The sequence below is a fragment of the Zingiber officinale genome, chromosome 4B, assembly GCF_018446385.1.
Source record: "Zingiber officinale cultivar Zhangliang chromosome 4B, Zo_v1.1, whole genome shotgun sequence".
NCBI classification, from domain to species: Eukaryota; Viridiplantae; Streptophyta; class Magnoliopsida; order Zingiberales; family Zingiberaceae; genus Zingiber; species Zingiber officinale.
Window position 1 is genome coordinate 10,882,436 of NC_055993.1, and position 25,080 is coordinate 10,907,515.

The window sequence follows — 25,080 nt, forward strand, 5'->3', positions numbered from 1 at the left end:
AACAATAATGGAGCCGACAATCGCGCAACATGCAATCATGAGAAATGGTGCATGACACTAAGCATGAAAATTCTGACCATATCTACCTCCATAAAACATGTACCAAAAATAAATAGCTCAAATAAGAAAATCTAGGTACACATTTCAGATATGGTAACTGTCTAGTCCGATATATCATAAGACATGGTATATCATTACCTCTATGAGCATAAATAATCAAAAGGGTAATGAATGCAAAATAAGTAAGCAAAATCAAGCATGCAACAAGTAACAAGTAGTGACATACCGATGCAGATATGAACATAATCATTACTACTCGTTAAAATCTACTATGCATATCAAATGACAATATCTAAAGATAAGTCAAGGTACCCTCCTCCAAGATAGCGCGTGCCAAAGGTAATCCCACGTAAGGTAGCTTGTCGCAAATCAGAGTCATGTATTATATATATATATATATATATATATATATATATATATATATATATATATATATCAAATAGCTACACCAAATTCTTATCTACCAGGAACCCTAATTCATTCATTAACCTTGGTGAGCTACCTAAAATGAGTCTAATCCAAACTTAGATTAGATCCATCATTTAACCCTAATTATCTGCTCCTCCAATCACTTATTTAAATGACCAAACTACCACATAATAACATATTCTAAAATAAATTCCAAATCTTTCCTAATTTTAATTCTAGCTGTAAACTACAATAAGGATAAATTTCCTACACCTTACCTTAACTCAAACCACCACTGGTGACTCACAGTCGGAAGTCGCAGCCGCCGGGAATACCAGAAAACACCACAATTAGAGATTTAGCACACAAATATCCCACAAATTCCAGATCCACCGAACCCTACACTTGCTGGACTACTTCACTGATCGGATCAAGAAGAGGAATCAAGAATTCAACAAAACAATCTATTAACAACCTAATTCCAGAAATAATCTGTGCACAATACCTTCTTCCTCTCCAATTGTCTGTGATGACCATGGATCCAATAAAGGAGCTATCCTCTATCGACAATAGTGGTGACTGGAACCAACATCATCCATTGTTTCCCAATCAAACACCCAGATCAACACTATATAGAAGATCAGGAATCAAAACACAACTAGGGCAGAACACCTACCTTCAAGATCGCTGACAACCCGAGAGGAAGGAAAGAATCGACACAGTGAAGAGGGAACTGGTCGGTGCGGCAAGATGCGTGAAATCGGATCTAGGGCTCGACTCCCCCGTGCAGAGGGGCGACTCAGAGAAGGGAAGACGAGAACTTGGCCGACGGTGGATTGTACAACGTCGACGCAATGTGGCTGTTCGTGGTGGAGACGCCGAGAACAAAGGAAAGAAGAAGAGGAAGAAGATCGATTGAGGGGCTAGCTTCGTCCTCCGTCGCGGCCACACTTGATGCTGGTGGCCGTGGAGATTGGCAGCGTTGCAACCTAGCTTCGGCTTGTAGTGGTCGGCGATCGCGTGAAGGGGAGAAGGGTTCGGCGAGAGGAAGAGGAAGGGGGAGAAGAAGTGCCCGGATTCCTCCTTTGCCGAGGCTTTGTTCGCTTGGAAGAAGATAAAACGTGAAGCGGCGCCGTCGGGTTGGGGAAAAACGAAGAGGAGAAGAGAAGAGGGGAAGAGTCGAGCAAGGGTTCGGCGACGGGAGAAGAAAAAGAAAAGGAAAAAGGAAAAGAAAAAAATAGAACTTTTTTTCGTTCAAGTGGGGTAACTTAAACAGGTTTTCCCGTGGCCCAATATTTGTCCTCGTAACCTACACCATACGACCTCCGAAAAATTTTCAAAAAATTTCTAAAAATTCCGTTAAGGCATTTCGTCCATTTAACCTTATTATTGGGTTACGGTATTTTATAGATAGATGTTCTACTAGTGGATATGCTATATTTCTTGGGTGAAATCTTGTTTCCTGACTTTCAAAGAAGTAACTACAGTTTCTCACTCGAGTACTGAAGCTGAATATAAAGCTATCGCTAATGCAACGCCAGAAATTATTTGACTACAATTTCTTCTTTCAGAATTATACTTTTTCCAACTGCTACGCCTAAAATATGGTGTGATAATGTTGGAGCAACTTATCTTGCGGTAAATCCTGTTTTTTATGCTTGTACCAAGCATGTAGAGATTGATTTTCATTTTATTCGCGAGCGTGTGGCGACTCAAAAACTTTTGATTTCTTATATCTCTACGGAAGATCAAATTGCTGATATATTTACTAAGTTATTATCTAAATAATATTTCACCAAGTTAGCACTCAAACTCAACGTTCAGATACTCCCGTTGAGTTTGTCGAAGGATAATGATAATAATGGAAATAATCTCTAATTGATTTCAATCAATTGAAATTTATTATATTTGACACACAATCAAGATTGACATGAATCAAATAGGAAAAATAATATTTTCAAGTCTATTATATTACTATATTTATAATTATTATGATTGTATGTTTTATTTAATCTTTCTATTATTATTTTAGACAATTTATATAAATAAACGACCTTAGTAATAAGATTATCAAAAAAATTTATATTATTTCTTTTCTCTACTCTGCTAGGGTTCGCAGAAAGGAAGAAAAGAGAGGAGAGATTTGAGGGTACGCTGCGACTTTTTATTTTCATTTTTTATTTATTTTATTTTTTTTGGTTTTTTTCCCACGCGGATGATGTGAAATTTTATTTTATTTTATTTTATTTTTACCAACGCGGATGGTGTGGTATTACCTTCGCCGCTCGGAACCGCAGGTTAAACACCGCAATAGAAGCATTCTGTATATTATATATATAATTCAAATTACATATCCAAAGCGATGCCCTTGCTCTTGCTTTTAGTCTTAGAAAATCGTACGTGTAAAGATATACATGTCGAGGATGAATCTTAACTGGAATCCCCAATTAGATATCGGGATTAAAGCCACTCGATCGAACAACATTGTTTCCCAAGATTTTTCCTGACGGCACGGCACTGCTTTGAATTTTCTTCTACTACGTACCGCTTCTAGCTAGCTTCTCTCTCTCTATTTATACACAGAGGACGGACGAGCGATTGAACTTTGAAATCAGTAATTAGATTTTCAGCGATCGATCGGTGATGGCGGAGGAGAGTACTGTGAGGAGGGGAGAGGACTTCGGATGCTGCGGCGGCGGCGGAGGGTGGAGGTGGACGGAGGAGAGGCACGCGTGGTTCATGAATAGGCTGGAGGAGTCCGTCGTGTGGGCCGTCGTCGGCGCCGGCTTTGCGCTCGACCGGGTCATACCCGACAGCGCCACCGAGTCGAACCGAGGCCCCGAGAGCCACCAGCGGTCGGACCGGTTTGCGCGTCCACGACCTCAGCGGCGGCGGCGGAAAGAGACGAGACTTGGTTGTCAAGATTCGTGCAGCAGCAACAGTGACACGTAGGATTGAGTTCCTTACTTCCTTAGCGGTTGGCGTTCTTCAATTGTTTCTGTTCTTAAGAAGAAAAAAAAATCTTCGTTTTCTTTTCTTCTGATTTTTGTTTTTTATTTTATTGTTCCACGGGTAACGTTTGATTCTTATCAGATTATGTAACTTGATGACTGTGCTTTGTCAATATGACTGAATTATTCAGTTACCAATTGCTTATTAATCATGGAAAAGTTCGATTCCTTGAAACAAACAAACAAAAAAGGGCAGAAAACTTTGATACTCTCTAATTCGTTTTTATTCTTGGCAACGCCAGTTAAATCACAAGTATGTTGTCCGTTAATTGCTAGAACCCAGCGTAGGACATTTGAAGTTTAAGATCCTAACTGCCATGTATTATGAGGATTTTTTTTTTTTCCAATTTGTAGTGAATTCGAGAATGCATTCTGACTATTAAGATGGATTTTCACGTGCATGAGAAGGCTGACTATCATGACGGATCTTCATGTATATTTCCTTGATTTATTTTGATGACTAATTAAAAATTTTCATAGGATCAAATTAATCATTCCAGGATTAGATATTTAATACTAACTAAAAAAATAAATAAAATAAATGTGTTACTGAGTCATCATCTAGCGAGAATCTAAATATCCAATGAGAACCTTTTATGGACAGTCTCCAACGAATCTAGTGTTTCTGTTTACCTGGGGAAGTATCTAAATATCTTAAATCATATCTCCTATATCATCCAAAATGATGTGCCAGAGTCTAATTTTGATATTCTCAATTTATATCCAAGTACTAAACTCATATCTAGCAGCTACCTCTTCCTTTTTCAATTTGATTCTTAATATGCACTCAATTACTCACGCGTGCTTGGACCAAAATAGTGTTATTAAAGACAACTTGGGCTCACAAAAACTTAGAAAAATTGTGGACAAAACTTGAAAAATTGTGACCAAATTGCTCAAATTGCTTAACATGATGTTTTTGAGAAAGTAATGGAAAAGTTTCTTTTTTTGATCTTACAAAAGAGACTATAATGTCTATCATCCAATTCTATAAGGATGCTTTGCTTGACCCCAAACTGGTGAAGAAAAGGCAGGACAGGGACCTATTCGGTATTCATACAGTACACACATAATTACATCAGTATATTATTTGAAGAGTTTATTGTTGTATTGTGTTCGAGCCGCGAACTGTGATGCCGTGCAAGTATTTGGTGTACCCGTAAAAACTGAACTTGCCATCTTCTGATCTGATCCAGTCTTGTAGAAAGGAATGAGCAATATGAGTGAGGTTCAATTCCTGCAGGGAGCTGTTTTATCATGATCTGACATAATTAACTAGAAAAAAAAATACCAGTATAATACAAGTGACTAGAAGCTAGTACCTGAGCCAGCTCTTCGACTGAAACAACCCGATTACCCTCCTGCTCGAAGTGCTGAAATGCTGTGTTTGATATTTGTTCCCATTGTTCCAAAGCCTCAAGCTGATAAGGGCTGATTGCAGCAGCACAAAACTCATCAAAGTCCATCCCATTTTGTGATAGCGCATCCAACTGTGAATTATAAATATTTCAAAGTTCTCAACTTACTGCAATAATGAAGATAATTATGCCTAAACAACAAAGCCCTTAACTATTTAATAGCACAAGACAATATGGCTCACTGAATCCACTATCTCAGGAATTCTCGATAATTTCATTGCTTCGGTTGCATTCTGCGAGAGTGCCTGCATAGAGTTCAAATAGGGCACCTCAAACATGAATCACTAAAAAAGGATAATTGAAACAAAATAATTATCACGATGTCTATTATCAATAAGTTATTGCACACTGAAGCGCTTGAATGAAATCAAATAGGCAATATACCATCTGAAAGTTATCGAGATAAATCAATCCATCTTTATTTGGCTGTAGTAACTTAAATTGCAATTGCAGATAGAAGAGTTCATCCTTAGTTATAGCTTTGGATAGTGCCTGTTGAAACAAAAAGATTCTAATAAATTAGAGTAATTCCTGATATAATCTTAAGTTTTGTTCAGAATGCCTGATAATCCTGAAGAAATATCGTGGTCACTTAACAAAATTAAGCTACGTCAAATTGATTGAATATCACTTATATTAAGTCAATCCCCATGACATGTACAGTACCTTTAGTGCAGCCTGTTTTAGAAGAGAAGTGCGGAAGTATAATTTGAATAACCTATATACAAGCATATCCAGAGGAATTTGCCTTTGTTCATTTCGCAACCAAGGGTGAGCTAACACAAAAGAAACATATATTTGTTATCAGATGAAAACCATGACAAAAATAACCAGTAAAAGAGTCGTTTAAATAATTTCGAGAATAGAAGATTTAAATATCATTTAGTAATTTAATGAATCTCATGTATTTTTATAATTGATAACATGAAATTTGAGTGAACAACAGTTTAACAACTTACTCAAAGCCTGAACAGCTGTCATCCTTTTCCTATAATCCTTGTTCAAAAGCCTCTTCACAAAATCTTTAGCTTCTGCAGATATGTCAGGCCACGGTTGATCATCAAAATTAGGATCAGCCCTCAATATTGATCGAAAGATTCCGGATTCAGTTCGTGCCCAGAAAGGTCTACTTCCACATAGTAGAATGTAAGTTATGACACCGATGCTCCACATATCTGCTTCAGTGTTGTATGATCTATGTAGGACTTCAGGAGCAACATAGTATGAACTTCCAACAGTGTCATTTAGCCTTTCATCTGTGACCAAAGATTCCACTCTTTAATAATAGCATAAAAATCAGACATAAAGGTAGATCACATGGCACAATTGATCTGGTAGATAAGATGTTTGGAAGTCATGTGGGAAATCCAGATACATAGTTCCACCAGTGTTGTATAGCTACATATTTGCAATTATCTCAGTTCATAAGGAATAAAAACACAAATTAATACACCAAATAGGACATCTTATCACCTGCTCTGATAAAATCAGAAAGACCAAAGTCAATTAATTTCATTGGAGAACTTTCATCTTTAGTTGTGAAGAGAAAATTCTGTTACAACATAGAGAAGAAGACATCAGCAACAAATATGGGGTTTAATTAAAAGCAAGAATAAGATATAAGAAGCATCAAGCAAAAATAGTGGACCTCTGGCTTTAGATCACGATGCACAACACCTTGAAAGTGACAAAAGGCTACCACGTCCAGCATTTGCGCAACAATTGCTTTTGCATCTTCCTCAGCGTACTTTCCTCTATGAAACAGAAGGAATAAAATAAATAAATAAATAAATAAATAAGCACTACTCTGAATGAAGGCCAGAAATGAAACTTCTGACGAGTGCAAACAAGTTAATTAAAGAATTCACTTACCTGGACAAGATTCTATCTAATAATTCTCCGCCTTCACATACTCTAAGAAAGAAAATTAGAGAAGCATAGTAAATAACACGTACCAAATACACTAAAAGACTTGGGCACATTGCCTATTGTGAAAGATATGGTAAGAAACAACAAATAACCAACACTTTCAATTTAATTACCTAAGACTGAATGTAGTTAAACATTACAATTGTTAAAAAGGACATGTAATTATTTTATGTAAACCAAACATATGGTAATATTCAAAATAAATACAGAAATAAGGCATACTCCATTATGATGTAGACGTTGAGGGCATCCTCACATGCTTCATAAAATTTAACAAGATTTTTGTGGCCAGACAAAGCTTTCAGAATTTTAACCTCCCTACGAACATCTTCGATCGATATTGGCGTTGTCATCTGTAAACAAACTCAATAAACCATGTGAATGCGCCAATGCATTGACTCTCACGAAGCAATCAAATAGCAATACTTGTTTATAAAGTAGACAAGTATAGTTGGATAATGTCACAGTACCTTAGCTTTGGGAATGATCTTGACAGCAACAGTTTGCCCTTTCATCTCCCCCTTTTTTGCCGTGGCGAAGCACGTATTCCCGAAATGGCCGCGTCCCACCTCCTGCCCGAGATGATACGTCGACCCAAAGTTCTTCCCATATCCGAAGCTCTTATCAAGCTGTCGCTCCGGATCCCCAACGCTGCCTCCGGTCCCGACCGCATCCTTTTTCTTCGCGGCTCCCTGCCGTTGGGCAAGTGCCGCCTTGATGTGTTTGGCTGGGGACGGCGGCGGGAAGGGCCGTTGGAAGAACCTCTTCGAGGTGGACCTCGCCGGAGTTGGGGATGCGCCGCCGTTTGGGAGAGGGCTGACGTCTCCCGTGGGGTAAGGGCTGGGCCAGGTGGATGACATCTGGACCACATGGGGAGGCGTAGCGCCAGATGCTTCCGAGTTGTCAGGAATCGTCATTTTCCTCCGGCGCCGGTGCCTTCGGTAACCGTCCTTGACGGAGAAGCACGTCCCGTGGCATTGTCCCATTTCTCCGTCTCCTACTCAGCCGCCGCCGCCGCGCGCCGACGCAGCGGCTTCCTTTTTCTCTTCCTATTCTGCTTCTCGAATCCGATCGATCAATGGAGGGTCTAATCGGCGCTAAGCCGGTCAGAGGCACGGCATAGGACTGGAGGACGAGAGACGAGGGGTGCGAGGCGAGCAACCAGAGGGCGTTCGTTAATAAATAGTGGATAGCAGAAAGTATCAAACTTTAATTAATTACACTCGAGGCGCTAATATGTAAAACCAAAGGACCACAACGTAATACCAATTGTATTTGAATTAATTGAAATTAAATAAATTAAATTTATTCGAACTCCGTATTTTAATATGAATTTTCGTCATAAGTTTTATTAGGACCGGACTTATCCTCCTACCAAAAAGAGTACTATTTTGAAAGGAAGTTGCAGTATAATTATCGCAAGCATATTAAGTATAACATTAGGTTGAGTTTATGCATGATAACGTAAACTTATAATGTAATCATATTTATAATATAATATTTGTAATGTAATTAAGATGGCATTTGATTCTGGCTAGAAGGTTAATCAGCCTTAATGTAATTAAGATTATATTATAATATTTATTATTTTATTTAGTATATTTTTAAAATTATAATATAATATAATCTAGATTAATAATAAAATTTTGTAATCTCTCAATTAAATTACATTCCAAATTTAATATTTAATTAAAATTTAAATGTCAAATATACTTCTAGTCTATTTCCTATATCAATCGGTCTCCGACATCGTTATCACCACTAGTGCTACCAATCGCCACCGACCGTCGATCACTGTCGACGTCGACCATCGTCACGATCACTAATCGTTGTCGGTAAAAATCACAGGATATTTTTATCATTTTATAATAACATGAAGTATCTTCCTTATAAAAAAATAATAAACACCAAATAAAAAAATATATTCACTCTTATAATCAAATATTATATGCATAGTATACAATTCTTTCACCAAATATAATAACTTAATATTAATTATATTAAATTACATTACAAGCTTAATTATATTATCCCTAACCAAATGTAGGTCGACGGCGATTGTGAGCTATTTGAAACTTGATTCGATAAAAAATCGTTTGAGCTCGTTTAATGAGGCTTATTAAGATAAGCAAACCAAGCTAAAGATTCACAATACTCACCTCGTTAGCTCGTGAACACGTTCGTTAAGTTCATTAATCAACTTTTAAATAAAAAAATAATAATTTTGATATTGAATTTATAAATTTTACACTCTACTTATGAAAAATACAGACAAATATATTATATTTATTTATTAGAATAAAATTATAAATTTTAATAAGAATATTATAATTTTCTCTAAATATATAATTTAGTTTTTAATAAATATTTAAATTTATAATTTATATTTATTACGCTCGTTTAGACTCGATAAAAGGTCGAATAAGCTCATGAGTCATGAATATATTCATTAAATAAAGCTCGAGCTCGACTCAATTATAAACGAGCCAAGTTCAAACATTCAAGAGTTCGACTCGATTCGATTGTACCCCTAGGTGCAAGAAATAAACTAGGAATATATTTGACATTTAAATTTTAATTAAATATTAATTTTAAAATATTATTAGATTATATAGGGTTAGCCTTCTCATCCCTATCATAAAAATATATTATCTTTATAATTTAGAGTTCATTATATTATCATTTTAAAATGATACTAAATAAAATAATTAATATTATAATATAATCTTAATTATCCTCACCAAACCGAGTCTCAAGGTGTTTATTTTACTATCCGGTTATACCCAGAGAGATCGTCTCTATATTTTAATATTTAATATATTTTTTTAATGAACGATAAATGTATGATATTGAATACGATGAAAAATGACGTAGAATACTCCATAAATTAACATAGAATTTAGTTTAAAAATTAAATTTTGAATATATCAACATTTAAGTTCATTTGCACTTTGAGTTACAATGAGCCATATTTAAAGAGTCTTGTCCACGGGTGTCCATGATTAGAGTGTGGCAAGTTTTGCTATATATTTAAAAAGTATTTTTTTATCAGATAATGCATATCTTTCATTTTTTTTAATTAAAAGACGTCCCATTCTATTAGTCCTCTGCAATTATCCTTAAGTACAATGTTAGGTCGATTTTGGTTTTTTAATAGACATCTATTAAGTTTAAACCTTGAATCAGTCTGATAGACTTGACATATCTAACAATATTTATATTATATTGTAGTAATTATGATTTCATAATTACTATAATATAAACTTAACTTGTTCATTTAATATTTATATTATAACAGTTATAATTTGATAACTGTTACAACACAGACTTACTTGTTATAGCTAAGGATGAATCTGGGCTATCCTAGGCTTTAGCCTAACTCTATTTATTAATAGTACAATTAAAGAAATGTAATCACTTATGTAATTTTTTTACTTAACTCATTAAAGCTCACCTTTTCTACACCCAAAACTCAGTTCATAACTAATTTTTGAATCTGTCTTATAGTAACTATGATTTTATAATTTCTAAAAAATTAGATTTATTTTATTCAATAATAGGTATATATTTATGTTGTAATAGTTATAAAATTGTAACGATATGACTCTCATAACTACTACAATGAGGTCAGATCTTCTGATCCGCATATTGCGGATCAGAAGATAATCCCTCTACATGTATTAGTAGAGATTAGTGATCCTCATCTATTTTATAGATGGAGACTATCAATTCCTATTAATATATACAAAGAGATATCCTTTTATCCGTAAAAAAGATCTCCTCTACACCTAATCGCTTTACATGACCCTTAAAAAAAATCTTTAGAATTTCTTCCTTCGATATTTGTCATATCCTTTGACTTTATTATCTAATTTTTGAATCCGTCTTATAACTACAATTTTATAATTTCTAAAAATTAGATTTATTTTATTCAATAATAAATATATATTCACATTGTCATAATTATAAAATTGTAACGATATGACTCTCATAATTATTACAATGAGGTCAGATCTTCTAGTCCGTATATTATGGATGAGAGGATGATCCCTTTATATATATTAATGGAGATTAATGGTCATCATTTATTTTATAGATGGAGACTATCAATCTCTATTAATATATACAAAGAGATATCCTTAAAAAAAAATCTCCTCTACACTTAATCCCACTTTACAGGACTTTTAAAAATAATCTTTAGAATTTCTTCCTTCGATATTTGTCATATCCTTTGACTTTGTTACGCTCGACTAAGTATTTCTCGGTCTAGTTAAAAAAAAAAAATGAAATTCCCAAATTATAATTTTAATTATTTTATTTTATATTTTATCACTAAAAATCCTAAATACTCCATTAAAAAAAAAATATTACCATTTAAATTACATATTCGATGTGATCATTCGAATCAATTGTTGAATAAAGAAAATTCTTGAATTCCTTTGAAGAATTCATGAACCTTTATATTCTTATAATTTGGCCACACAAATCTGTGGTTCTTAATTTGAATACTCAAGAAGACAAGAAAAAAACTGCTATGAAATTGTCAATTGGCTTGGCTTGTAGCCCTCGTACACTGATATATGACATCCAATTTGGACATGTTGAATGAGCTAGCATGACCATCAAAATTGACTGACTCTAAATACTCCTACGTAACTTCAAGATATTGTTTGATCCTTGGGCAAAGAATTTTCTCAAGGCTTATCGCGGAAGTACTTTTCAATCAAGAGAAGTAGTCTAAAAAATGACATTAGAGATTGACTTTCTACCTTGCAGTAGTTGAACACTCGTAACTTCATCTTCTTGGGAACTCAAAAGCGGTGCTAGGTCCTCTACAGCATGCAATTAAAAGAAACGGTTTGCATGCTTCTTCGTGGTCGGTGGAATCGCACTTTGCGTGCCTTTTTCTCTCGCCATCTGCGAATCGCAAGCAACGCACAAGCAAAACTGAAAACTTTAGAAGCAAATAGATAAGAAATTGAAGGTTTCTCTATCGTTGGTCAAATAGAATATTGTCGTTAAAAAAAAAAAAACCCAACCGAATATACCGGCGAAAATTTTTCCGTCGGCATGTACCGATGGAATCGTACTCCATCTGTATTTTTGGATAAAAATAGGATTCTGTCATAAAATTAAGGCTTAAATACTTTTAACCTCCCTGTATTTTTAATTATGTAGCGTTTTGTCCCCCTATATTTAAAAAATAACATTTAATCCTCTTAATCAAAGCCAAACATTAAAAAATTTATAAAAAGACAATTATACCCTTATCTTTTTATAATATATATTTTTAATAAATTTGAAAAGAAGTTAGCTTTGACTAGTAATTAAGTAACAAGGACTAATGAAAATCCTCGAGTATGTTTCTTATTCACATTTACTTAGCAATTTGGTTATCTAGTTTTTTAGATCTATGAGCATCATATTATATCTGTTCACAGTTTATACACTTTAATTTTTATAGCTTCAAGCACATATGTCTGCACGTGGTGAATACTTCTTGTCCACTCAACAGTCATCAAGTGGAATGCATTTTGTCAGGGATGCTGGTCCAGAAAGTGGAGAAAATATGTGATCTATTGTTTTTTTGAGTTATTTTACATGCAAGTTTCATAATTTTGAACAGTAGTATGTGTGCTTATGGATTATACTTTTGTGAAGGTTGTACCTTCTAGATGTTAGATTCAATACATTAACTTTTGGTTTGTCTTTTCGTATCAAGGTAAATACTTGTAACGGTTTGTCTTCTTTTGTGAGGTATAATTTGTTGGTACGGGAAGCATCCGACGATCGAACCTAAGTTTTGATAATGGCAAAGGATTCAAAGTTAAGGTGCTTTGTTATCTGACAGCTGTTGCTGAGTGTTTCAGGAAAGTCCTAACTGCGGTTAGGCAAGGTAAAACCTTAGGGGGTGGTAACCCTAGGTCATAGGGGGTGGTAACCCTATGCGGAAAGTCTTGGTAGGTCGATGGCTTCAGGCAAAAGTCCTAGGGGGTGGTAACCCTAGGTGGAAAGTCCTGGTGTCGCGAACCAGTGAAAGTCTGAACTGGCCGGTGAAGCGGATGTTCAGCAGAAAGTCCGGAAGCATTGAGTGCCGAGCAAAAGTCCAGTCGATCTGGAGGATCGTACTGGCAACTGTAAATCTCCGAGTGGAGTAGGTGAGGACGCGTTCCCGTAGAGGGAACAGAGTTGGGTCGACCTAGGGTTTCGGTTGGAAACCTGAGACCCGGGCAGTTCGAATGCTGTCAAAACTTTTATTATTATCATTCATTATGTTTCGTGCTAACTTTGTTTTGCGGGGTATGTGTTTGGGACTAACACATTTTGCGAGAACAAAGGAGCAAGTTACAACTCGGATGAGCGATGTCCGAGGCGCCCATGGAGCTTGGAGGCGACTCGGGTGCAAAACAGCAGACTCGAGGCGCCTTGAATGGAGTTCAAGGCGCCTTGACCGAGGTCAAGGCGCTTGGATAGGTCAAGGCGCCTTGAACCGAGATAGAGTTCGACCAGGTCCGTCCGATCCACGCTGGTGACTCGGCTCTTTCAAGGCGCCTGGTGAGCAGTTAAGGCGCCTTGGACCCCTTTATAAGGGTCTCAGACAGCCTTCAAAACACAACTTCCAAGCTTCCATTCTCCTGTGTTCTGCTCAAGTCTTGCTTCGAAGTCTTGTTGCAACATTCCGACAACCCGAGTCTTTTCTACTACTGTTGTCGGTATAATTTTAATTACAGTTACATTTCGTAATTAATCTGTAATATTCATACGAAATTATAGTTGTTGCCCACGGAAAGCGATCAAGGATCGCGGGCCTTCGAGTAGGAGTCGACCCAGGCTCCGAACGAAGTAAACCACTGTGTTCTTGTGTTTGTTTCCTTTATTCAGCTGCTTTAATTACTCTACGAACGTTTTACGATTCCGATAATCGAGCAAATAGCCACGAGCGCTATTCACCCCCCCTCTAGCGCGTCTCGATCCAACAATTGGTATCAGAGCGGGGTCGTTTTGAATTGGTGCAACCACCTTTCAAAACAAATTTTTCGCAGTTTTTTTTCGTTTTCGGAGTCGAATTAGAATTTAGCCTTATAGCTATATTCTAATTTCTGTTTCCCTCGAATCGACTTTTGCTCGAAGTAGGTGCAACACCACTCGAGCTCGTTTTTATTATTCTTTATTCCAGCACTACTAATCCAAGACTTAGTCTTGGAACATATTCTGTTGTTTTCTTTTGTTACATATTATAAATGGCCCAACAAGAGGGTTTCAGCACTGTACGTCCCCCGCTATTCTCCGGAGAGGATTTTGGCTACTGGAAGGGAAGAATGGAAACGTATCTAAAGATACAATTCGAAACGTGGATGATCATAAAGACGGGACTGAAACTGCCAATCGATGACGACGGCAAAACTACACCCTGCGAGAAGTGGGACGCTTCTCTAATAAAAAAGGTGGAAGCCGACGCCAAAGCTACCTGCACCCTCCAGTGTGGTCTTACCAAGGAAGAACTCAACAGAGTTGGCCCGTTCTCCTCTGCAAAGGAGCTCTGGGAAAAGCTAATCGAACTCCACGAAGGCACTAACGACACCAAGGTAAGTAAAAGAGATCTTTTACTTAATAAATTATATAATCTAAAAATGCAGGAAGGCGAAACGGCGAGTTCTCTTCATGCGAGAATACAAGACATCCTTAACTCTCTTCACGGAATTGGCCAGAAGATAGAAAATCGAGACGTAATAAGGTATGCGCTAAACTCGTTTCCAAGGAATACATTGTGGGCATCAATGGTAGATGCCTACAAAGTTTCCAAGGATTTATCTTCTTTAAAACTAGATGAACTTTTTAGTGAATTTGAACTTCATGAGCAGACTAATGCACAGCCAACCGAGAAAGGTATTGCGTTGGTTGCAGGTACAAGCCGAACCCGGGAACCGAGACCACGACGGAGAACCGAACCAGCATCGGAAGCTGAACCAGACTCTGACGATGAAGAAGGTGACATTACAACCGAGCTGGTAAACCTCGTAAAGAAGCTCTACAAGACGAAAGGATTCGACAAAAGGGATCTAAAGAAGGCAGTAAAATCAAAGGAAGGCCCACAAAATACAAAGATGAAGTTTGAAGTTACATGCTACGGGTGTAACCAAAGAGGGCACATCAAATCCAACTGCCCTAACCTGAAGGAGGTCAAAAAGCAAAGAAGGAAAAAGGTCCTTAAGGCAACATGGGACGAATCTTCATCAGAGGACGATGACGACGAGCTCGAACAAACGAGTCTACTCGCATGAATGGCCCGGGACCAAGTCGTCGAATACGGATGCGAGAGCGAGTCTGAGGCAGAGTCCGAGCAAAGCCACGGATCCGTATCAGGACCAGACCCCGCTGTAAGTATCTCCCGGTTGAACATTTTAGTTAGCTATTTATTGCGCAAATTAGCTAAGTCAAATCTGAAAGTTAAGTCACTTCTAAAGGAAGTAAGTGTCCTTAAAGAAGTGGCTAACACCAAACCCTTACCTGACCAGAGTCAGACTGAATTTCCAACTCAAGTTCAAAAACTTGAGGAAGAAAATTCAAGTTTAACAAATAAGGTTAAGGATTTAGAAAATACCTTAGAACGGTTTACTTTGGGCTCCAAGAATTTGGACTTGATTCTTGGAACACAAAGAGCCGTCTACAACAGAACTGGGTTGGGATACAAAAGTAAATATAGATCTTATTTATCACTAATAAACAAACAAAGTATTAAATCAGTCCAAGCATGGGTCTCCAAGTCTAACTTGGTCAATCAAGTTGGACTTGACCAATACTGGGTTCCGAAGGATCAAATATACTACCTCGATAGACCATATCGAGGCCATGATCCAGGGGGAGCAAAAAGAAAAACAATCCTAAAAATTTAAAATTCAAAATTCGAAATTGAAATTAAAAATTAAAGTTAAAATTCAAAATTCGAAATTGAAATTAAAAATTAAAATTAAAATTCAAAATTTGAAATTGAAATTAAAATTAAAATTCAAAATTCGAAATTAAAATTAAAATAAAATTCAAAATTTGAAATTGAAATTAAAAATTAAAGTTAAATTCAAAATTCGAAATTGAAATTAAAATTAAAATTCAAAATTCGAAATTGAAAAATTCAAAATTCGAAATTAAAATTAAAGTTAAATTCAAAATTCGAAATTGAAATTAAAATTAAAATTCAAAATTCGAAATTGAAAAATTCAAAATTCGAAATTGAAATTAAAAATTAAAGTTAAATTCAAAATTCGAAATTGAAAGTCAAAATAAAATCATAAATTAAAAACTCAAAATAAAGATGGAGGATCCAGACTCGCTGGCACCCCCAACTAAACTACCCGGTAGGGTAACTGAACCTAATCTACCCGAAATGGGTAAAACAAGAGTAGATTACCCGGCAGGGTAATTAAGGTTAGATTAAAATGGACTAAGGTTAACTTGAACTACAGTACTGGTGAAGTTTTTGGATGATAGTACGTTAGGGAAGCTTGGGCATCGCATGTCTAGGAAGATATGGCTTCGACCTGGTGCATTTGGCCAAGTGGAACTGACCGAAGCTACCCTTAAATGGATCCTGACTAGTTAGACCAAGGATTGGTATTAAGTTCAATGGGTAGGACTATTTGGAAAACCTCAAAGGCATGGTTACTTTAATGAGCTCCTTGTGACTCACCATAACCCAGAAGTTTATCCAAAGAATGCTTACTTGTTGAACCCAAAGCCAAATCTGAATCTAACACAAAGTTAAACCAAAACTCCTGAATTCAACAATAAATCATCTCACATCAATCATAGGATTCCCTGATTGAAAATTTAGATCGGGTGAGATGACTAAGTAATAAAACTCAATTTCAAAATTATTTTTAAAAACTCAATTTCAAAATTATTTTTAAAAACTCAATTTCAAAATTATTTTTAAAAACTCAATTTCAATTATTTTAAAACTCAATTTCAAAATTATTTTAAAACTCAACTTCAAAATTATTTTAAAACTCAATTTCAAAATTATTTTAAAACTCAATTTCAAAATTATTTTTAAAAACTCAATTTCAAAATTATTTTTTAAAAACTCAATTTCAAAAATATTTTTTAAAACTCAATTTCAAAATTATTTTAAAACTCAATTTCAAAATTATTTTAAAACTCAACTTCAAAATTATTTTAAAACTCAATTTCAAAATTATTTTTAAAAACTCAACTTCAAAATTATTTTTTAAAACTCAATTTCAAAATTATTTTTTAAAACTCAATTTCAAAATTATTTTTTAAAACTCAATTTCAAAAATTATTTTAAAACTCAATTTCAAAATTATTTTAAAACTCAATTTCAAAATTACTTTTAAAAACTCAATTTCAAAATTATTTTTAAAACTCAATTTCAAAATTACTTTTAAAACTCAATTTCAAAAACTCAATTTCAAAATTATTTTTAAAACTCAATTTCAAAATTATTTTTCAATTTCAAAATTATCTTTAAAACTCAATTTCAAAATTATCTTCAAAACTCTTTCAAAATTTATCTCTAACAAGTTTACTTCAATTTAACTATCGTGAAATCCATTAAAACAATTCAACCACTTCCTATGTAGGAATTGGATCAATGGATGTTGGATAGTGGCTGCTCCAGACACATGACTGGAGATAAATTGAAGTTTACTAAACTCACGTACAAGAACTTAGGATCAGTTGCATTCGGTAACGAAGGTCAACTTAAGGTAATCGGAAGAGGTAATATCGAACTCAACTCCGATTTTATTATTCGAAAAGTCCTTTTAGTTGAAAATTTCAAGTTTAATTTACTAAGTATAAGTCAATTGTGTGATAGCGGATACTTAGTAACGTTTGACAAAACCAGGTGTTTAGTTAAAAACATTGAAAATCCTGAAATCTTACTTAAGGGACTTAGGATAAATAATATGTATTCAATTAATCTACCGACATCCTCAACAAAGTGTTTTCTAACACAAGAAGAGGAAACTGATTTGTGGCACAGAAGATTGTGTCACACTCACACTAGACTCATTTCAAAAATGAGTCATAATGGTCTAGTTAAAGGTTTACCAAACCTAAAATTCATTGAAAATTCTATCTGTAATGCTTGTCAACAAGGAAAACAAACTAAGTCAACACACAAATCAACAAATCTTGAAAGAACCAGCTCCTTACTTGAGCTCCTTCACCTTGACTTATTTGATTCACATGGAGCTAAGTCACTAAGCAAGAACCAGTATTGCTTAGTAATAATTGATGACTACTCTAGATTTTCATGGGTAAAATTTCTAAAAACTAAAGATGAAACCTATGAAATATTTAGTAACTTTTGTAAATTAATAGAAAATGAAAAAGATACTAAAATTAAAAGAATAAGAAGTGATCACGGAGGGGAATTTGAAAATCATAAATTTACTTAATTTTGTAAAATAAATGGATATCAACATGAATTTTCATGTCCTAGAACCCCCCAACAAAATGGTCTGGTGGAACGTAAAAATAGAACTCTACAAGAAGCCGCTAGAACCATGTTAAATGAATATAATTTAAATCACCAATTCTGGGCAGAAGCAATAAATACTGCAAATCATATTCAAAACCGAATTTTGATCAACAAATTTCACAAGAAAACCCCTTATGAACTATATTATCATAAAATTCCTAACTTAAATTATTTAAAAGTATTTGGATGTAAAGTTCACATTTTAAATACTAAAGATTATTTAAGAAAATTCACACCCAAATCTAACAAAGGAATATTTTTAGGATACTCCTCAAACAGTCGAGCCTATAGAGTCTACAATCAAAACACCCTAAAAGTTGAAGAAACAACTAATATAATATTTGATGAAGAAAATAGTCTACCAAATATAAATGAGAATGTTGATATTGATCCACGAGATATAGAAGATGATGAAATTCAACCAAATCTTAATAAACCAGAGGAACCAGCCCCTGACCCACTTACAAGACCAACTAGGGCCAGCACCTCTCACCCATCTGATCAAATTTTGGGTGATCCAAATCTAGGAGTCAGAACTAGATCCTCCTATAGAATCCACAGTCAGATTGCCCTAATTTCTAAAATCGAACCAAAAACAATAGAAGAAGCACTACCTGACCCGGACTGGATCATAGCTATGCAGGAAGAGTTAGCCCAATTTGAGAGAAATCAAGTCTGGGAACTTGTATCTAAACCCTCAAATAAATCAATAATCGATGCAAAATGGGTATTTAGAAACAAGCTAGATGATCAAGGCGAAATAATTAGAAATAAGGCTAGACTTGTAGCTAAAGGATTTAGCCAAGTTGAAGGTTTGGACTATGATGAAACCTATGCCCCAGTAGCTAGACTCGAATCCATTAGAATGTTGTTAGCCTATGCAGCAAACAAAGGATTTAAACTATACCAAATGGATGTCAAGTCAGCATTCTTAAATGGATTTATTAAGGAGGAAGTATATGTAAGCCAACCCCCAGGATTTGAGGACTTAGGATATCCTAATCATGTATTTAAGTTAAAAAAGGCCTTGTACGGACTTAAACAAGCCCCTAGGGCATGGTATGAATGATTATCAAATCACTTAATATCCAAAGGTTTCAACCAAGGTCAAATAGATCCAACTCTATTTATAAAAACTGAAAAAGACATCTTCATAGCTCAAATCTATGTTGATGATATAATTTTTGGATCAAATAACTCTAAATTTTTAAAAGAATTTATTAGATTAATGGAAAATGAATTTGAAATGAGTATGGTTGGTGAACTTAATTTTTTCTTAGGTTTACAAATAAAACAAACTAAAGATGGAATATACATTTATCAAACTAAATATGCAAAGGAATTAATTAAAAAATTCTGCATGGAAAATTCAAAAATAATAAATACTCCAATGGCAACCAACATTAACATAGACTCTGACCCTGAAGGAAAACCAGTAGATCCAAAGTACTATAGGAGTGCCATAGGAAGCTTGCTTTACCTAACTGCAAGCCGACATATTATTTGCGGTTGGTATGTGCGCAAGATACCAATCTTGTGCAAAAGAGTCACATTTAACCTATGTTAAAAGAATACTTAGATACATTAAAGGTACTCTAAATATAGGACTCTGGTACCCTAGAACTTGCACCTTTGACCTTCTTGGCTATTCTGACTCGGATTACGCCGGATGCAAGTTAGATAGAAAAAGCACAAGTGGTAGTTGTCAATTTCTAGGACAATGCCTAGTAAGTTGGTCAAGTAGAAAGCAACATTGTGTTGCTTTATCTACCACTGAAGCTGAATATATAGCCTTAGGTGAATGCACATCTCAATTGCTTTGGATGATGCACACTCTTAAAGACTATCAACTGAACTATCATAACACAAAAATCTCAATTGATAATATAAGTTCCATAAATTTAACAAAAAACTCAATTCATCACTCAAGGACCAAACATATAGAAGTGAAGCACCATTTTGTAAGGGATCATGTAGCTAAGGGTGATATTATACTCAACTATGTTGAGTCAAAATCAAATCTAGCTGACATCTTCACAAAACCCTTACCTGAACTTGAGTTCAGCTCACTTAGAAGACAAATAGGAATGTGTTGGGTAGAATAGACAATGTTTTTTTAAATTGGTTATCATTTGTTGTTAAAATTTCTAGGAAAATACCTATTTCAAAATTCCAATTTCTTAGAATTTTCAAAAATTCGGATTACGCCTAGGTTTTCCCCTAGATATCATGTACCCCTAGATTAAAGCCAGAGCATCTCACAATCACCTAGGTATACCTTGCTTGTGTTTGACAAATTTAGAATGGCGTGAGATGCATAGGGCACAGCCTGGACTCAGGAATGCTTATATTTGTGCATCAATATGAGTCTGGGCGTTAAACACATCATAAATAATAATCAAGTCAAGTCTTCCAGCTCTAGCCAACTCTAACTGGACCAAATGGACTTAATTTGACTAACCATGTGAAAGCTACTGCCCTCTAGGCAATCAGCAAGTAGCTAAAGGTTAGACAATTGGGAAAAGTGTGTTTCAATTTTTTTTAAGCATGATGGTACTTTAAGGTTCTAATCAAATTACCTTACCTGATTATTTTAAGAATCTGATACTTAATCAAATTAAACTCAATAATTTAATTTGACTCATGCTTGGACTAGAAACCAAACTACTGCTACTCCCTCTGTCCTAAAACTTAATAGTTTTTCTTTAATATCAAATTTTCTTCAAAATGAGTATTCAAAACTTAATTACAGTTTTTCAAAACACTTGTCCATGTAACTGAGTATTCAAATATTTTCAAATCTAGTCACCTTTTTATAACATTTTAAAGTTATTTTTTTAAAATGACCTCATATTTTATAACTTCTAAGCAAATCCTTTTATTGAAAATTCAAGTACTCATATTTTCAAAGTTAGTTAATTTTAAGACTATTTTAACTAGACTTAGTTAGATTGTACTCTAAACTTAGCTATTTGGCAAAATATTTTTTCAATACAAATCATTTCGAAGCTGAGTATATAGCTAAGTATTTTCAAATTTGGCAAATTCCAAAACTCAAAAAGCTAAGTCATTTTTGCTAAGAAGAAATTGATCTTTTTCCCTCTTTGAAAATTTTCCTTCAGAAAAATACAAATCTACTTTCAAACTGGTTTATTTTTTATATATGGCAAAGGGGGAGAGTAGGTAAATTAAAGTTAAAGGAAAATTCAAAGCAGAGAGTAGGTAAAGTAAAGTTAAATTCAAGTATTTAATAAAAGGAGGGCTTTTATTAAGGGGGAGTCTAATATTACAAAGTTAAAAGTTTCCAGCTTAACTGTTATTGCATTTGAAGTTTATTTACTTAAGCTTGGTTAACTTTATACAGTTATTACATATGTTGTTTTTCTTAACTTTGAATTACGTGTTGCCATAATCAAAAAGGGGGAGATTGTTGGTGCGGGAAGCATCCGACGATCGAACCTAAGTTTTGATAATGGCAAAGGATTCAAAGTTAAGGTGCTTTGTTATCTGACAGCTTTTTCAGGAAAGTCCTAACTGCGGTTAGGCAAGGTAAAACCCTAGGGGGTGGTAACCCTAGGTCATAGGGGGTGGTAACCCTATGCGGAAAGTCTTGGTAGGTCGATGACTTCAGGCAAAAGTCCTAGGGGGTGGTAACCCTAGGTGGAAAGTCCTGGTGTCGCGAACCAGGTGAAAGTCTGAACTGGCCGGTGAAGCGGATGTTCAGCAGAAAGTCCGGAAGCATCGAGTGCCGAGCAAAAGTCCAGTCGATCTGGAGGATCGTACTGGCAACAGGTAAATTTCCTGAGTGGAGTAGGTGAGGACACGTTCCCCGTAGAGGGAACAGTAGGCGTCGGGTCGACCTAGGGTTTCCGGTTGGAAACTCGAAGTCAGACCCGGACAGTTCGAATGCTGTCAAAACTTTTATTATTATCATTCATTATGTTTCTGTGCTAACTTTGTTTTGCAGGGTATGTGTTTGGGACTAACACATTTTGCAGGAACAAAGGAGCAAGTTACAACTCGGATGAACAGTGTCCGAGGCGCCTCCATGGAGCTTGGAGGCGCCTCGGGTGCGAGCCAGGAAAAGGCCAGCGCAGCAGACTGGAGGCGCCTTGAATGGAGTTCAAGGCGCCTTGGACCGGAGGTTGAAGGCGCCTTGGATAGGCTGAAGGCGCCTTGAACCAGATAGAGTTCGACCAGGTCCGTGCTGATCCACGCGGGTGACTCGGCTCTTTCAAGGCGCCTTGGTGAACAGTTAAGGCGCCTTGGACCCCCTTTATAAGGGGTCTCGACCAGCAGCTTCAAAACACAACTTCCAAGCTTCCATTCTGCTGTGTTCTGCTCAAGTGCTGCTTCCGAAGTGCTGTTGCAACATTCCGACGACCCGAAGCTCAGATTTCTTTTCTACTACTGTTGTCGGTATAATTTTAATTGCAGTTACATTTCGTAATTAATCTGTAATATTCATACGAAATTATAGTTGTTGCCCACGGAAAGCGATCAAGGATCGCGGGCCTTCGAGTAGGAGTCGACCCAGGCTCCGAACGAAGTAAACCACTGTGTTCTTGTGTTTGTTTCCTTTATTCCGCTGCTTTAATTACTCTACGAACGTTTTACGATTCCGATAATCGAACAAATAGCCACGAGCGCTATTCACCCCCCCCTCTAGCGCGTCTCGATCCAACACAATTAACATAATATGGATAAAATAGTACTAAAGTTCCTAATATGAACTTGTTCTATTTAGATGCATTTGTTTCAGTTTTTGTTCTTTTACAAATTTTCTCACATCGGGTCAATTTAATATGTTAATTTTCTTTTTTACCTCGTCAAAACTCTTTTATAAATTTTCTCACATCCGGTCAATTTAATGTGTTATTTTTTTTTACCAAAGACATAATCATCAATTTAATATGTTTTTTCTCTTAAAATTATCATATCACAAAAGAGAAGGGCACAATTGTCTATTAATATTTTTTTTAACATTTGACTTTTAAAAAAGGATGTTAAATGTCAGTTTTTTAAATAAGGGGGGTTAAATGCTACTTGAGAGAGAATAAAGGGGGGTTTAAGGTATTTAAGCCCGACTAGAGTTGCATAATTAATCGATACCACGACTAGAGTTGCATAATTAACTTATTACCGACAGAATTTTATTTCTATCAGTATTTTTCTATGGAAATATAATTTTGTCAGAAATTTTTAACCGGATTTATCAATGAAAATTAATTTCTGTCGATAAATACCGACGAAAATCTAATACCGACCGAAGTAGATTTTGGTCGGTAATTTCGGTTGAAAAATTAGGGCACAACCTTGATTTTTGTTACACGTGCACAACTTCTCCTTTGAGAATCATCTCTGTTAGGCCTTCTTCATCGTCTCTCCCTCTTCCCGAATCTGCTAGCACGTGCCTGGCGGCTTTATCGACCATCAACACACGACTGGTGACTTTGCCAGCCGCTAGCACGCGACCAGTGGTTTTCCATCCGCTAGAACGCGACCGACAGCTTGGCTGGCCAACAACTTTGGTGGCCATGAGCTTGCCACTGCCAACTTGGTCCTGCCGTGAACTTGACCGACTATCAACTATCGATTACGAGCTTGTCCTACCGCCAGCTCACGGCTATAAGTTTGGTCTGTCGCAAGCTCAACTGCTCCTTTGTTGTGATTGTTTGTGATTAATTTTAGCTATTTTTTTATTTTGTAGTATAATGTGCTACTCTTCTCCAGCTAGACTACTTATCTTCAGATATAATTTATTAAAAAGTACCTATATGTTATTTTACATGGTTGAATTTAGAGGTAGGTTAAGTTAGTTTTTTAATTTATAACTTATAGTCATTTTGTTATTTTAATGTTGATATATTTACATCTATGTTAATTTTAGATCTCATTATCTTTAGTTTGAATATGAAAGATAGTAGTATAGTTTGTTATTTATCTGATCTAAAATCTAAGTTTTTTGTGATTTAGGTTGATACATACTACAAGTTCAATATGTGGGAAAAAAATTATATTTTTAATTCTCAATTTAATAGTTTAAGCCACCCATATACTTTGCAACAATATAATAAAATTATACTCTCATTAGGTAACAATGTATATGAACAAAGTTTGGATGTACAATCGATTAAAAAATAAATTTATTAGAGATGATTTTATTACTGAAGTTGAATAGTTTGTGAACTTTACTAAGAGTCATTCATAATATATGAATGGTGCCGAGTTACAGTGTCCGTATAATCATTGCAAATATATAAATAGAGCCTTCCGTGATAAGGATACTGTGAAAGTACATATACGTAGAAATAGTTTTGAGTCAAATTACTACATTTAGTACCGTCATAGAGAACCTTATTTGTATAAACCAATTGAGTCTTCTGGTGTTTCGTCATCTGGTTCAACTATATGTAGAAATGATTTTGTGTCAAATTACTACAATTAGTACTATCATGGAGAGCCTTATTTGTATAAACCAATTGGGTCTTCTGGTGTTTCGTCATCTGGTATAACTGTTGTTGGGAAATCATCAACTAATAATATTACAATACAATCAATAATTCATGATGTTATGAATGCAGTTAATTATTCCAATATAGATGAATTATTAACACCTGAATATCAACAATTATATGAAATGTTAAAGGTTAATGAAAGAGAAGTGTTGGAAGACATTCCTTCTAGTCATTCTCAACTATCAGCTATACAAGATTATTGAATATGAAAGCATAACATTATTTTTCAA

General features: G+C 35.3%; 1 protein-coding gene across 2 annotated transcripts; it reads right to left on the bottom strand.

Annotated features, from left to right (window-relative positions):
* Positions 1–4,348: 4,348 nt before the first annotated feature.
* On the bottom strand, positions 4,349–7,972 carry LOC121974703 (CDPK-related kinase 3-like). Of its 2 annotated transcripts, XM_042525876.1 has the most exons (11): positions 7,297–7,972; positions 7,049–7,179; positions 6,770–6,811; positions 6,546–6,651; positions 6,371–6,449; positions 5,857–6,153; positions 5,564–5,673; positions 5,282–5,389; positions 5,080–5,142; positions 4,802–4,969; positions 4,349–4,716 (listed from the first exon to the last, which is right to left on the bottom strand). In XM_042525876.1, exons 1-11 carry the CDS (start codon positions 7,810–7,812, stop codon positions 4,579–4,581), a joined length of 1,758 nt encoding a protein of 585 aa, XP_042381810.1. In that variant the 5' UTR covers positions 7,813–7,972; the 3' UTR covers positions 4,349–4,578. The 2 variants fall into 2 exon arrangements, with proteins under 2 accessions (XP_042381810.1, XP_042381811.1); XM_042525877.1 differs by lacking the exon at positions 4,349–4,716 and having other exon boundaries at positions 4,828–4,969; positions 5,050–5,142.
* Positions 7,973–25,080: the final 17,108 nt, after the last annotated feature.